Source organism: Typopeltis vanoorti, chromosome 7, assembly GCF_054136105.1.
Source record: "Typopeltis vanoorti isolate ZY-2024b chromosome 7, IOZ_Tvanoo_1.0, whole genome shotgun sequence".
Taxonomy (NCBI): Eukaryota; Metazoa; Arthropoda; class Arachnida; order Uropygi; family Thelyphonidae; genus Typopeltis; species Typopeltis vanoorti.
In genome coordinates, this window is record NC_143555.1 from 29,847,811 (window position 1) to 29,863,068 (window position 15,258).

The following is a 15,258-nucleotide window of genomic DNA, read 5'->3' on the forward strand; positions in this document are numbered from 1 at the left end:
ATTTAAATTATTAAATTTAGTGACGATGGTGCACCTAACACTTGATAGGCCCAGGCTAAACTTACGTCTCACTACTGTTGTTAAAATCGTTAAAAAACAAAGATCAAGTGATAAGGGCTACATTGGTTAATACTACAGTAATCCATAAAATGTAAAAACGTTTAATTATTATTATGTAACACCTCCAGGAAATCCAAAGACTCATCTGGGGAGGGCGCCTACTCTACAGCTCCCTATCACCACCACTCAATCCCCAAATTACAATGAGCCGCAACTACACCAACGCCATCTACCGCCCGCCCCACCACTAGTATTTTCACAGACAATCACAAACATCCATGCCGACGGTGGGATTCGAACCCGCAGCCTTTTGGCTGGTGGGTGGATACGCTAACCACCCGGCCAACCAGGTCGATCAATGGCGTAGATTAATAATCAAATTAGTGGGCGTGTTCCCTTAAGCCAAACTATTCAGAATAACTTTTACGTTTGCGAAAATTATTGTAAACTTTTCTTTTGCGTAAATGACGTAAATTAATCCTCTATTTACGGCATTTACGCGTACATATATTGCTGCTTAAAAACGTTATTACACAATTACATGCTGGAAAAGAGAGAGAGAGAGAGAGAGAGAGAGAGAGAGAGAGAGAGATTCGCATACGACGGTGGTCTGGAACCTAAAGTATCGTGTGACTGAGTTATGCCTGTATGTATTTTTTACGTGTTTTTATTTATTTCACATAAGTATATAAATAGCGGATTTTATAACGCAGTGTCATAGGGATACTCTGTTTGCAGATTATGAGGGACGATTACTGAAAATATGAACTTGTTTATTGATAATAGTTTCTGATTGTGCGAGTCTGGAGTGGATTTCCTGATTATATGAACAGTAAGTTTATTATTATTGTTGTTGCCAAAGATGAGAAAGACATTTTTAAAGTGGTTTTAAGTATCTCAAAGTGCTATAGTTCTTACAGGATTTAGCGATGCATATTTCTAGGCTGTGTGTCCTGTTGAATATCTTTATCAAATAAACGTGGTGGACTTATAATATGCTTCTTAAAACGAGTTTTTAAGTAATGATTCGCGTAATAAGAACGCTCCATCATTTGCTTTAGTGCGGCTTAGTAATGGCTGTCGTGGTAACTCTCTTGATAGGTTGGGTGTATCGATAGCTAAGTTTGTGTACGCTTTTGTATTATTTGCTTATTTTCTCCAACTACATTTTTTTCACATCTCATAATAAAGTTTTATTTTAATCATTAAAAATTAATTGCTGGGTAGTGTCATCAGATTTTAACACATTTTTGTTCCACCAACGTAAACTCAAGTCGCCAAAGCTATCTGACTTATGTAGTAAATAATCTCATTGTTAACTGGTCTGCGAAGTGCTCTTGGAGGAAACTACGTAGTAGTATGTGGAGGACACTGCCAAGGCCACACTTGGGAGTAGCCAGATGTTTTACAACGTGCACAGCAACTTAAAATATTCAGATTTTGTCCTTCCACTTTCATTTTTTTTTTCTTTTTCAAGTGACAAGCAAGCCAAACCTAAGCATACTTGCGAGATAAAGAAATAAACTTCACAGCTCTCTCTCTCTCTCTCATCTCACCCCAAATGAAATTTAATTCGGCGTTACATTCATTTTCACTAATTGAAACCTCCGACTTTCTGATCAAAATCGAATTCCTAATCACTCTCCTTACTTTTCTACCTGGTCATTTAAGACTTTTTCACCTTAAGCATCACTGTATGCAGATTTGATGAATATTTCCCCCTCTTCATTTCATTTTTTCCAGCTCATCTTCCTCACATTGTTCCTTTGTTTCGCTCTTTGCGGGTCTCCTAACCGTACAAACCACTCAAAACTTTTCTTCAAATCCAATTTTTGTAGCTCATCTTCCATTAAAGACTTAAATGCATATCTATAATTGATCTTATTTTTCCACTTTCGGTTATTACAAATGAAAGATGTGTCAGCAACGAGTTTTCCACTCTCTTCCAACATTCTTCATTTCTTCATAACTTCAAACTGTACGTTTGTTATCTTACGGCAATAATACGGATTACGATGTCATACAGATTTTCTTTTTCATAAGCATGTCTCCCGCAGCCCTTATTATCAGGTGGCATAAAGCGAAGAGCATTCTTCCTTTACATGCACTATTGATGTTAGTTCTACAATTAGTATTTGTTGGACTAACTGGTCGATCGACGACAGATGCTATCTTTGGGTTACGGCAGATGACCGAAAAGTTTCGAGAGAAGCAACGGGAGCTACATCTAGTATTTATTGATCTGGAGAAGCGTATGATAGAGTGCCAAGGCAAGAAGCCTGAAGGTGTCTGAGGGAGAAGAAGGTACCGGAGAAATATGTCAGGCTGGTGCAGGAGATGTACAGAAATGTGAAGACAAGAGTTCGGACCTGCCTGAAAGAGACAGAAAGTTTTCCAGTGACAGTTGGCTTGCATCAAGGGTCAGCATTAAGTCCGTTTCTGTTTAATATTGTGATGGAGGTGGTGACGGAGGAGGTGAGAGAAGACGCGCCTTGGACTATGTTGTATGCAGATGACATTGTGCTGTGTGCAGAATCAAGAGAAGTGGCAGCTAAACTGGAAAGTTGGAGGAAAGTACTGGAAGAGAGAGGTATGAGACTGAGCAGAAGTAAGACCGAGTATATGTGTTGCAAAGTGGATGGCAGCCAGGAGACAGATCTGGAGCTGGAAGGAAATGTCATCAAGAAGGTCAGTGACTTTAGATACTTAGGTTCAACCAGGATGGAGGAACTGGAGAGAGAGATGGCGGGAGTGCTATGCGATAAGAGGGTGCCGATCAATCTAAAAGGCAAAATCTACAGGACAGTAGTGAGACCAGCTATGACGTATGCTATGGAAACTGTGGCCCTGAGGAAAAATAACATCAGCAGGATGGAGGTAGCGAAGATGAGAATGCTTAGGTGGATGTGCGGTGTGACCAGAAAGGATCGTCTGAGAAACGACTGCGTAAGGGAAACGGTGAAAGTTACGAACTTAGGAGGAAAGATACAGGAGGCAAGGTTGAGATGGTTTGGTCATGTGATGAGGGAGGAAGAGTATGTGGGAAGAAAGGTCATGCAGATGGATGTGCAGGGGAGGAGGAAGCGCGGGAGGCCAAAGAAGAGATGGAGGAGATGGTGGATGAGCACTTGAGGATGAAGAACTTGGATGTGGCTACAGCCCAAGACAAAAGGTTGTGGTGGAGACTCGCTACAAACAGCGACCCTACTTAAGTGGGAAAAGCTGCAGAAGAAGGATTGAAGCAGTTAAGATTGTGAGGCCTCTTGTATTAATTCTTCTAATTGCGTTTGTTCTTCTGTCCGACGATTTGACTGTTTTTCCGGATGAAAAATCTCTGAAAAAAAAATCCCTCTGAATGAGACTGGCTTACTTACTGACAACATGCGTTATTGTATGACGCAATGGTATTGATTTCACCTAATATTTCAGTTCATTATTGAGTTAAGATGGAGACACTGTGCAGGCAGTGAAATTGTTTTTCATATCACTTTCTTCAAACCATTTTGCGATATGATACTGAAGTCGATATTGTGACATTGTAATGTATTGAGTCTTGCAAACCTTTTTGGGCACTACGACCCAAAGTCAATGTCCCTGTAAGAAGTCAGTCTCAAACCAATACCTTATATTCCAAGCTACTCGCTCATTCCATTGGACAACTGTGGGGGATGATTCGTCGCTCTCCAGTCTGCGTTGGTAATTGCCATGGTTGGCATTTTGTTTATATACAGCTACTCTTTCGTAGAAACCGCGTAATAAAAGCTGCAGAAATCGTACCTCCTTACATAGTGTCCTACAAATAACCCGAATGAATTCCGGCAGACTTAAATCCTGGAATTAAAGTGCGCAACATTTGGTCTTTTGGTGTTAAGTTTTCAGGTTTTTCTCTGCATGTTTTCTTGACTATGATGTTTCTATAGTTTACTTTGAATTCAAGTTCTCCCCAACGTTCACAAATAGATGGGCCACTGATATAGCATTCCATGATAGTACTTCTTTGTTAATGTTCCTCTCTACGTGCCAGTCAATACACAGATGTACAGTTGATTCAAGGGATATTGATTACCTCTTGCACACTTTGCCTATACTTCATAGTAAGAAGTATAGGCAAAGTGTGACAATAGGAATATACATCATTATGTTTCATTCTAAATTAGAAGGTAATCGTAATAGTTTATTTTAATAAAGTATTAAGTAAAATTAAGTAAATAAATAATAATAAAAATAAAATAACTTATCAGGACTATCTTCTACCCTTCTGCATTTCTTAGCGTCATACTTCTAAAACTGTGGCTAAATGATTAGGAAAATTTTTCTTTACCTTAGCAACTTCCTGTATATTATATTTCAGTTCTTCTTTCCTTAGTGATAAAAAAAATGTGCCTCTCTTTTGAAATAAAGAAAACTTGTTCTTCGAATGCGCTACTACTATAATAACGATCCCTCTTAACTGCTGTTTATACTTTTCCTGTGACCAACTGAGCGAATAGTTTGTTAACTGCGTTATTTTGTTAATGCTGGGTGACGTTTAATATTGTAGAGTAATACATTTTTATACTTGTTTTTTTGGAAGTTTTAATGAAAGCTCTTTTGGTCTTTACATCAGCTTTAGTTCATTTCACACACAGATCGCCATCATTAAAATAAATGAATCAATAACGGATACAAAACAAATGTTCTTTTATCGCTTAAAGTGCAAATAATATTTATTTGCATAATAACTTAATGGCGTAATATTTCTTCTTTTATTAATTTTCAAATGCAAGTTTTTTTTTTATAAATTTTATTTCATTGACAGGTGTCGGTACCACTTTCAAATACTACTTTGAGAGATATTATGTGAATACCATCTCAGAGAGAGAGAGAATGCTTTATGCATATTAGTATACATTATCTTCAAATGGGATATCGTAGGTAACTGTCTAAAATACTGCTTTTTTTACATTTTTAATGTAAACGTAATCCAGGAAAGTTTAGCAACCTGTTGTACATGAGCACAGTAGGTAGATCAAAGATAAATAATCCAGAAACTCTGCCCTAATGACTGAACTTTTTCAAGCCATTTCAGACATCCGCTGTTAAGTGGCAGATTCATTTCATCTTAATGTGTGTGATGGGCACAAATATTCATACCCGTCAGCCACTGCGGTACGAGGATCGGAAATATTCGTCCAACCATGCTATTAGGGAAGAAATGAAGATGTATTGCGTACTCCAGGAAGATAAGAAGAATAGAAGGAAGCAGATAATAAGAAAACGGTAATAGCTTTTCATCTCACGAAACAGGCAAACCAACCGAGGAATGCATACAATTATGTTTGTTAATGCGTACAATTGAACAAACACAATTAGACTTGAAGTGTTAGTTGCTTGTGCTGTAACCTCAATCAATTCAACCAGCGCCTTTGAAGGAGGAAGGGAGGAGCAGTTCTTTGTCTTGACTGTGGCAAAGCATTAGCCAACGTATTTTAAACAACGATTAATATCACTAGAAAGGTAATGTCCGTATTCAGTGTCAGAAAGAGATGAATTGGCTATCGTAATGATAGGTTAAAATTTACTGAACAAATAATCCAAAAGAAAACAATTTTTTCAACTAAAATCCTGTTCTTCTTATTTTACATAATTCATAAAGAAAGTGAAAGTTAAACTTACAATTTTAGTTGTCACTTTTCCCTCACAATGTGAACTTTTCTTGCCCATTCGAAGTAAGCCTCTACTTCTCTGATCGATAACCATCGGAAATAGGAATTTGGCTTTCGTTCAGTTATTATACGAAGTTGCTGGAATTTTTCCTTCCGTAAATTACTTTTATCATCATCATCATCGATAAGTATCGTAATATTTAATATAATTTATACATTTCTGGCTCAACATTTTCACTATGTGTCACTTTATTGGAAAAAACCCACATTCGCATTTTCCCGTGTAGTGGGAGGAATTTTAAGTGGGCGATTCTTTCACCTTTTTGAAATTCCGGAGCAAAATCTTTCCTTTTGGTTACTGAAAAACAAATGAATCGATCCGAGAATACGCACCCATTAACAGAGACATCGTAAACAAAACCGCGTGAAACTAATAAATTTTCAGCAAGTGATGACCAGATATTAGCTATCGTTGGAAAGTGTTAAAACTGTAAAAAGTAGAATTGAATTTTTTAGAAAAAGCCTACGTAGTTTAGACATTAGTCGATAATCATCAGCAGAATGACGAACATTATGAACAGAATTCCTATTTGCTTACTGTTTTTTTCTCTTGGTCTTTTTAGCAAAATTAGTCAATCTTCGACTTGGGTTAATAGGCTTTTTTTAAAACTCCGCAACTAAAAAAAGACCCGCAGATTCAAGTACGTAGAAATAAATAATTAGAATACTGTCTCTCATTTCACACGCTGTGGAAATGCACTCACCTTGGGCGATAGTGAGAGGTGAAGACAGGTTGAGTGACTAACTGGTTCCACAAAAAAAAAAAAAAAAGTTAGGATTAAGAGTATTACCTACCTTCTCTGTGAAATAAAAAAATTAAAGAATTTATTTTAATTTACCACTTACGCAATAGTTCATCAGGCATTCACTTTTCATAAAACAATAGTTGTGGTATTAATTATAAGAATGAGCTTCTAACTGATACATTTTGATCAAGTAAGATTCAAGAATACATATTCGAGAGTTATTTACATATATATACTGTATTATCTTTCTCGCAATATAAACTTAGATAAGGAGAAAGTGAACTGCACAAAATCTCGAGAATAACATAATAAGATATAGTAAGAACAAGGCAGTTTATTTTATTTACAAAAATTAAAATGGGTTAAAGAGTAATGATTATTTAGTTATTTGTTTGAGCATTATAAAGTGAAATAGGAAATGAATTTCATATTTGTGGAAATATTTTCACGCTGTATTATGATTTTACATCAAACAGATGCACGCTTCAATAATTCATTAAAGCTAGAAATGGTTTAAGTGATAATCTAATTTTAAGCCGAACGTTGAATAGCAATTCTTTTAAAAGGATTAGTCAAACATTTTTGAAATCTAAACAGTAGATTTAAATACCCAAATATTATTTGGGTAAAAATAAAATACAATGATGTCAAACCTAATCGAACATCCTGGTATTTTGCTTCGGTGTTGCGGCCACACCCGGAAATTTTAACCTCACGTTTTCCTAGTGAAAACGGTACATCAGGGACTTACGGCATTTATTAAACAAAGAGCTTTAGTCATGTTTGAAGCAGTTACATATTATTATTATTATTATATATGCATTTTGCGTGGATTTAACAGTATACCCCGGCGAATGAAAAGAACTTTTAGGTTTGGTCAACAGTATTTTGCCAGTTTACGCACGACAAGAAGCTCATTCTATTCTCATTATTTGTATATATACACACGATATTACTGCTTTCAGAATTACGACTAATTTTCATCTGTTCTTTGGTTTTTCCCAGTGTAGTGAAAGTATTCATTATAGGCTGATATTTTCAAAGGACAATAGCTTCTTACCTTCGAAATTATCGTAAAAGTAGGTAAACAGAGCACTCTTTTTTCTGCGTTTGTTTTTGTATAATTTTAGAGGTAAGGGGGATTTAAGACAAATATTTGTTTCGCCCTGAAAACCACATCGAATCGCCCATATAGCCGTTTCTTATTTCCTCATAGCTTGTTTCCTCATGTCACTGACATGACTAAGACATTTTCCCTTTTATCCTCGCCCTGTTCCCTTCTAATGAGTGCGCACAGTGAACAATATTGGATGCAGCCAGTTAGTGTAAAACAAAATAAGTGAAAATATTCATCATGCTGTTGATGAGTTAGTTCGCATCTTGTGATTCCCAGTATAAAATACTAAAGAGTTCAGTGTCTAATTACTAACATTTTTGCTGAGAGAACGTTATCTTTCAGTATCGGATATTTCAGCGGAGTAAGGCAAAAGCTGCAACGTCAACTGAACAACTGATTGTGGCTCAATTCAGGTACGTTACTTTGCGCTGTGCAGTTAAGAATACTTAAATTTATTTCCTCTTCAAGGCAGTGGCGGAATTACGGTACTGTGACGACATCTCAAAAACTTGGGGCACAAGAATTTGGAGGGGCCCCAAGCATTTATAACAGATAAATGAAAGCTTGTTGAAGAAGTGAAGAGAATCTTCGTTTCGTTGCTGCTTCTAAGATTAAACAACAGAATACTTAGTCCATTAAAGTTCAGTTGAAAAATTAAAGTAGTTGAATTAGATGCATTTTAGAATCATAAGTTTGAAGTGTTGCTTGATTTTAAACAATCAAGTAATAGTGCAATAAATATATTTAAGTAGTGAGGTGCATTGATGTATGTCATTAAAATGACGTATGTCATTAAATTTTGCAATAACTGCAACAATTAAACACGATCTGAATATGTCAGATAACTAAATTACGAATATATGGAAAAAGTGAAATTATTTAACTGCACAAAACTAAAGCTCTGTGATTAAATCATTATTCCCACTACCCATGATGGAGCCGAGACACGGGAAAATAACCAAAATAACTTTGGTCACACAATCAGAATGCATGATTGAAGACAAAATAAATAATAAACGATAAAAATGCAAACTCAATAGGTTTGCCAGAAGATGAGAAATATAACACAGGAGAAACTGCCATTCATGAGAAGTTCGACCTGTCTCGGGCCAGAAGAGATAAGAAGAAAAAAAAATAATTCAGCATCATAATTTTCAAAATGTAATTAAAGCCTGCATTTATTACAAGAAACGTCAAAAAGTAAATGGGATTTCTGTCTTTGTCCAATTTCTTTAGGATAGTGGTATTTATAGTAATAATATTGCCAATATTCATGCATAAACAAGAACACAAAACTCATTATCAACTCAGATTTCTCATTTCACAAACATGTTTTTGTTTCATAGTTTTGTTGAAGATTTTCTGTGTCCCAGTTTATTATTAGGAATTGGAAAAAATCTTTCAACAGGAGATATTTAAGTTGCCACGGAATGAACTCCTCTATGTGCAAACTAAGATGGGTTTTTGAGGCGCCTTTTTGGGGGGGGGGGGGAGGGGGGGAGGATTGTGTGTCTGAATGAAAGGCAACCACAGCCAAGATCGAACGACTCGGTGCAAGGGTATGGGGGATAATCAGCAGATGAGTCAAACACTTTCTAATAGCTACCTTGCTAAACCGATTCCTCACCCCACATACTTGTCTCTGCTTTGTAGTAATATACTGTATAAAACAACAAGCCGATATTACCCAAGTTATTAACACTAAATTGTATAGAATTTTTCTTTCCTTGAAGGTTTAATTCTTTCGTTTTTACTTCATTCCTTAAATTAGAAACGAAAAATTTTATTTATTAAAAACTATGTACAATAGCTCTCACTTACATTTTCGAAAATGTAGTGTATTTTCTTGTACACATTTTCCATTTTTACAGAAAAAAATAAGTAGAAAGATATTTGAAAACCACAAAAGAGACCCAAGTACTGTTTGTTTTCGGGTTATAATTATATAAAATTATAATTATATATAATTATAATTTTTTCAGCTTTGTCCGTTGTCGATGGAAAAGAAATGCCAAAGAAAGAAAGTAGGGGGATATTTCTACATTAAACGGTTCTCATGATATACGAGCTCGTAAGCTCAAAGATAACAGCTCCCTCTCTGTCTGTCTGTCTTTCACAAGATAGCAATATAATGATATAATTTGTTATTGTTCTAGAACAAAAACTGAAATTGTCTTAAGTGGATTATCTTTCTGTTCTCTAGATTTCAAATGTTTCGGCTGTTCCGTATTAAAATCATCATCGTATGTTACGCTTTCGCGCAGGCCTATACATTTTACTTCGCAAGTTTCCCTAACCGATAATCCCGCAGAATAAGTTGGTTGCCTTATTTCCGGTAGTATCCCACGTCTGTCGAAGGGTGTGTTCACGGGATCGGTTTGCCTGTCGGGAGAGAAAACCCCAGGATAAACTGTGGAAAAAACCCTGTTGAATACGCCCAAGACCGGCTAACTTGGCTATGGCTGAAGGAGATCCTTAAGCTCCACACGTCGGCGACGGGAATCGAACCTAGGACACTCCTTCCCCCAGGAATACAATTACAAAGTGCACAGCCACTAGGCTAACCGTGCGGACCGCATTAAAATACAAATGCAAATTCGAAGTTCTGTTTAATGTAAAGAGGATGTTATTATGCTTCAAGGAAAAAGGCAAAATCACCGTTCCTCCAGTCATATTCCAAAAAATATATACATATACAAATTATGAAACAATCATATTCTAAACAAAATTGCTCTGTGGAACTCCTGGGGAATTTCTGCTTATGTTCCATCTTCATTGCGTCATTGCCATATCACGAAATGCCGTTTTGAATCAATTCGTGTTTTTTTAGTTTATTGTACTTGTTCATGCACAACGAATATCCTTTTTGGCTGCATAACTATTTCAGTTTTTGTTCGATATTTTAAGATAAATTTTGCAATACTCATCTGATTTTATGATTTTCTCTGAAAGAATAATTGCAAGATATCCATGTACGCATGCTTGATTGATTCACATCTTTTTGGTGAAGCATTGACAATAACTTCAGCAATGAATATTTTTAAAGATACTCATTAGCAATATTTATCAGATTAAGGCCTTCGTTGTGCAGTCCCTACGGTTGTTCTTTGGTTGGAAAGACAAGAATCCCCATTTAGAACTCAAGAAATCGTTTTTCAACTGAAAGTGACACAGCCTTTCTCATAAGGTTGTGATAGGGTTTGTACTCCCTTAAATTTATCTTCTACCAAAATCATCCAGACATATTAAATTTTTTATTAAAACCCACACGGTTAATAACGTAGTTAAAGTCCAACACCAACCCATCCACTCATATTTGATCGAATTATGAGGATCATGAGATATGTTTATTGTTGCTAAAATAATTAGAACATTTGGGAATCGTCATTGTGGCATATATTAATAGTATCTAATAATAATATATCCAAATTCTTTATAAGCAAATAATTAATGTTTAGATATTCATGTCAACAAATAGTTATATTGTTTTATTTCTTTCTTTTAAAATGCAGGTGTGCTGATCGTATTTTAAGAATCCAGTTAAGCTACGTTTTCCTTGCTAGAAGAAATTAGAAAAATACAGTTTTTCCTCATTATTTAGAAAAAACAAAGCTATAAAGGCAAGCATTCCATGGGGATGCCAAGTTCAGTTGAAATGATGTGTTATCGAATAGCAATAATATTATTTCTTACTGGCTTACAAAGCGACAAAGTCGTAGATGGTAAGTAATGGCAGTTTTAATTAGATTGTTTGTCTAAATTAAATTTGATTAAAATGAAATGTTTAATTAAATTTATTGCTAAAATCCAAATCAGATTATAGTGGATCACTTACTGAAATATATAAAACATTCATACAGAATTTTACTACACACTATTAAATTGTGCACAACAAATTGAGCTGAATCGATTGTCGAGTCATTATTCAGTTGTTGCTTTGGTATATTGAGGATACTTATTTTTAATCTCGATCTCACCCATCAAATGTTCTGAAAGATTCAGAACATTTAATTGCTGTGTGGGCCAAAGATCAGACAACTCTAGAACTCATCTTGTTTCAAACACTCAACTGAATTTCTTCCAAGTTAGTTCATGCTTTAAATTAATAGGTAGCTTCTCTCACACCGGATAATGAAAATCATGCATTACTCAAATTAATAAGAGAGATCTGCACTAGAAAACAAAGCTAATTCAAAACAAGACCAAAAAAATGTAATGGCATCAATTTAAACCAGATGAGATAGGGATTGGAAACCTTCCTTGTTATTTTCTGTACTTTGCAACCCCATTTTAACATCACGTCACCGTAGTCCGCGAAGTATGACATTGTAATTTATTATGTGTATACTCGATCTTCATTCTCATAAGCTGCCAACGCCAGCACATCAGAATTGCTAGTAATTCTTCCCGTCCCTGCAAGGTGTTTCAAATCCAAAGCGCATATCAGGTTACATATGAAGGTTGCAGGCGTACTTATTCGCAAAACAGGCAAATCGGCCAGAGAACAAACGCAACAGACACGCTATACTAGTCACGTAGCGTTAGTTGCTTCAGCCATAATTATAACCAATCCAACCTAACCTTTTAATATTTAATAATTTTTTCCACAAAACCGGAAGGCTTGTATGCCCAAAACTTGGGTTTGATAGAAGTAGTCCACTCATGTAATACAAGGAACGCACAACCGTTTTCCATGGCAGTCTTATTTCACCAGTTTGTGGTAGGCACGGCTGTATCATTCCTTCTTTTCACCATAACGTTTCCATTTTCTAATAATTACTTCACAGTTGCTTTCTCGGACGCACTATTTTTACCTCAGTCACAAGAACCGATCGACTAACACCTTTGTTGCACACACACCCTAATTTTAGTACTATTAGTTACAATTTTGTGTACATCCCCTTTGCTTTAATGTTGGTATTCAAGAAAATGGGGATCCATATAATTTACAATGCGCTGCATATCTTGTTGCAGCAAATATAATTTGTTAATTTTAAAGAGAATAATAGATCCACTATAATAATGGATCTACCCACTAAAGAATGTAGCAAATTAGATAAATAAAATAACGAAATATCATATTTGTAATAGCAAAAATATCATGAAAAAATATATTGCAAAAATATGAAAAAAGCGCTTTTAAAAATCTGATATTAGTAACAATATCAGGTTTTAAGGGCTCTTTATTATTTTTATTATTATTGCTACTACTATTTATGTCATATAGAAATATTTCTTGGGTTATTTGACACATTTATCATAAGACTATGCAATAAAATACGTTTTCTAGCAATATATATATATATATATATATATATAAATATATAAATATAAATATATAAATATAAATATATATATAAATATAAATATATATATATATATAAATATATAAATATATATATAAATATAAATATATATATATATATAAATATATAAATATATAAATATATATAAATATATATATAAATAAATATATATATAAATAAATATATATATATAAATAAATATATATATATATATAAATATATATATATATATATATATATTAACTTGATTATTATAATTTACTGGTTGAAATTAGAAACTTATACAGCTGATCTGTTTCAATCATTCTTTGATTACGTAATATGATATGCACCATTCAATAACCAATCCTCTGTGTGTTGTACTCACATAAAATGCTCACTATAAAATCTCATCTTAGAACTATGATTACGGGCCCCTTCATAACAAACTCCTTTGATTCTCCATTAATGCATGCATCGGACCCTTTTAGGTCTGGTAAGAAATAACCAAAATAATAAATTTAATTTATAACAAAGGAGAATTACCAAACGATTTTATGACCTTAATATTTATACCAAAGAAAAGTAATGTAGTGAACTGCAAGGATTTTAGAACAATAAGCCTCATTTCCCATACATCAAAAATACTTATGAGAATCTTAACGCGAAGAATTGCATCTAAGGTGGAAGAATTTCTTGGAGAAGATCAGTTTCGGGATGAGTAGGGGAACAAGAGATGCGATTGGACTATTAATAATAGTAAGTGAAAGAAGTCCGGAAGTGAATAAAGAAGTTAATATCTGTTATATGGATTTTGAAAAAGCTTTTGACTTTGTAAAATGGGATAAGATGGTGGAAGTAATGGAAAAGATTGGTATAGATTGGAAAGATAGAAGGCTAATTATTTCACTATATATGGGACAAACTGCCATGGTGAAAGTCATATATGGTACAACAGAACCAGATATCATTGGACGAGGAGTAAGACAAGGCTGTTCTCTGTAACCAATTTTGTTTAGCATGTATTCTGAAGCAATGTTAAAAGAAGCACTGGAGAATTCAGAAGAAGGAATAAAGATTGGAGGTAGAGATATTTGTAATAAGATACGCAGATGACAAGGCATTACTATCAAATACTGAAACAGGACTACAAAATCTGTTGAACAGATTACATCAGAAAAACAAAGGTAATGAAAATAGAAAGGAAAGAGGCAAATATGGATATCAGAATAAATGGGGAAAAATTGAATCACGTAAAGACATTTAAATATCTAGGAAGTGTTATTAGCAGAGATGGAAGATGTAAAATTGACATAAAAGCAAGAATACCGATGGGAAGAGATGCCTTTTAATAGAAAATGGAATTTATTCAGAAGTAAAATGGATAGAAACCTAAAGAAAAGACTAATAAAATGTTATGTGTGGAGTGTTACCCTCTATGCAGCTGAAACTTGGACATTGAAGAAAGAAGTTAAGATTTTGGAAAGCTTTAAGATGTGGATTTGGAGAAGGATGGAAAAAAAAATCAAATGGACAGATAAAATAACTAACGAAGAGGTCTTAAAATGAAAGAGCAGAAGAAGAAAGAAGTCCTTAAGGATGATAAAAAGAAGAAAGGGAAACTGAATCGGACATATCTGAGAGGGGAATGGAATAATGAGAGATGCCATCGAAGGAAAAATAGACGGAAAAAGACCTAGAGGAAGAGTAAGGAAAACAATGCTAGATGACATGCTGAATTGAGATAGGTACACAACCTTGAAAGAGAAGGCTCAGAACAGAAGAGAGTGGAAGGAAAGTTTTTGCTACTAAGAGAAGAACCTGTTCAATTGCAGAATACTCAAGAAGAAGAAGGCGAGCTCGTTTCGATTGTATACATCAAAAATTACTTAGGACTGGAAAAAGTCCCAAAATATGGCTGTGAATTTTCCACGCATATCTTTGAGACTTGAGAAACGAGAAGAATTTAAAGCATAACTATGATTTTTCCATGAACATTTGGAAAAGCTGATCAGCCTGAAAACTACAGATTAGTTTCTTTTGCCATCTCGTTTACAATCGAATATTGAGGCTGATAAGGTGTTACTAAATGAACATGAAACTTTAGCAGTGGTGAAATTATACTGATCGGTTTTAATAGTAATCAGTGCAATTATGAATAGTGTAAAAGAAACAAGTTTCCGATGTGATCTGGAAACGGCAGTGGGTTCATAAACTCGGCATACGGTGTAGTAATGAGATAAGGATTTATCAGGAAATGGTTTTGAATAATTCCTTGCAGGGAAATTCATCAAAGGAATTCGAACTTTGTTCGGATTATAAATTAAATAATATCAAAGTGTTTC

At 34.7% G+C, this 15,258-nt stretch overlaps 1 protein-coding gene across 1 annotated transcript in view; it reads left to right on the forward strand.

The window, feature by feature from the left end:
• The window catches only part of LOC150104547 (Ig-like and fibronectin type-III domain-containing protein 1), a 548,674-nt gene that overhangs the window by 37,501 nt on the left and 495,915 nt on the right, over positions 1 to 15,258 (forward strand). The window contains exon 3 of the mRNA XM_090395576.1: positions 11,141 to 11,350. Coding sequence (XP_090251702.1) covers positions 11,260 to 11,350 — 91 coding nt within the window. The 5' untranslated portion in view covers positions 11,141 to 11,259. The remainder of the gene's footprint in view (positions 1 to 11,140; positions 11,351 to 15,258) is intronic.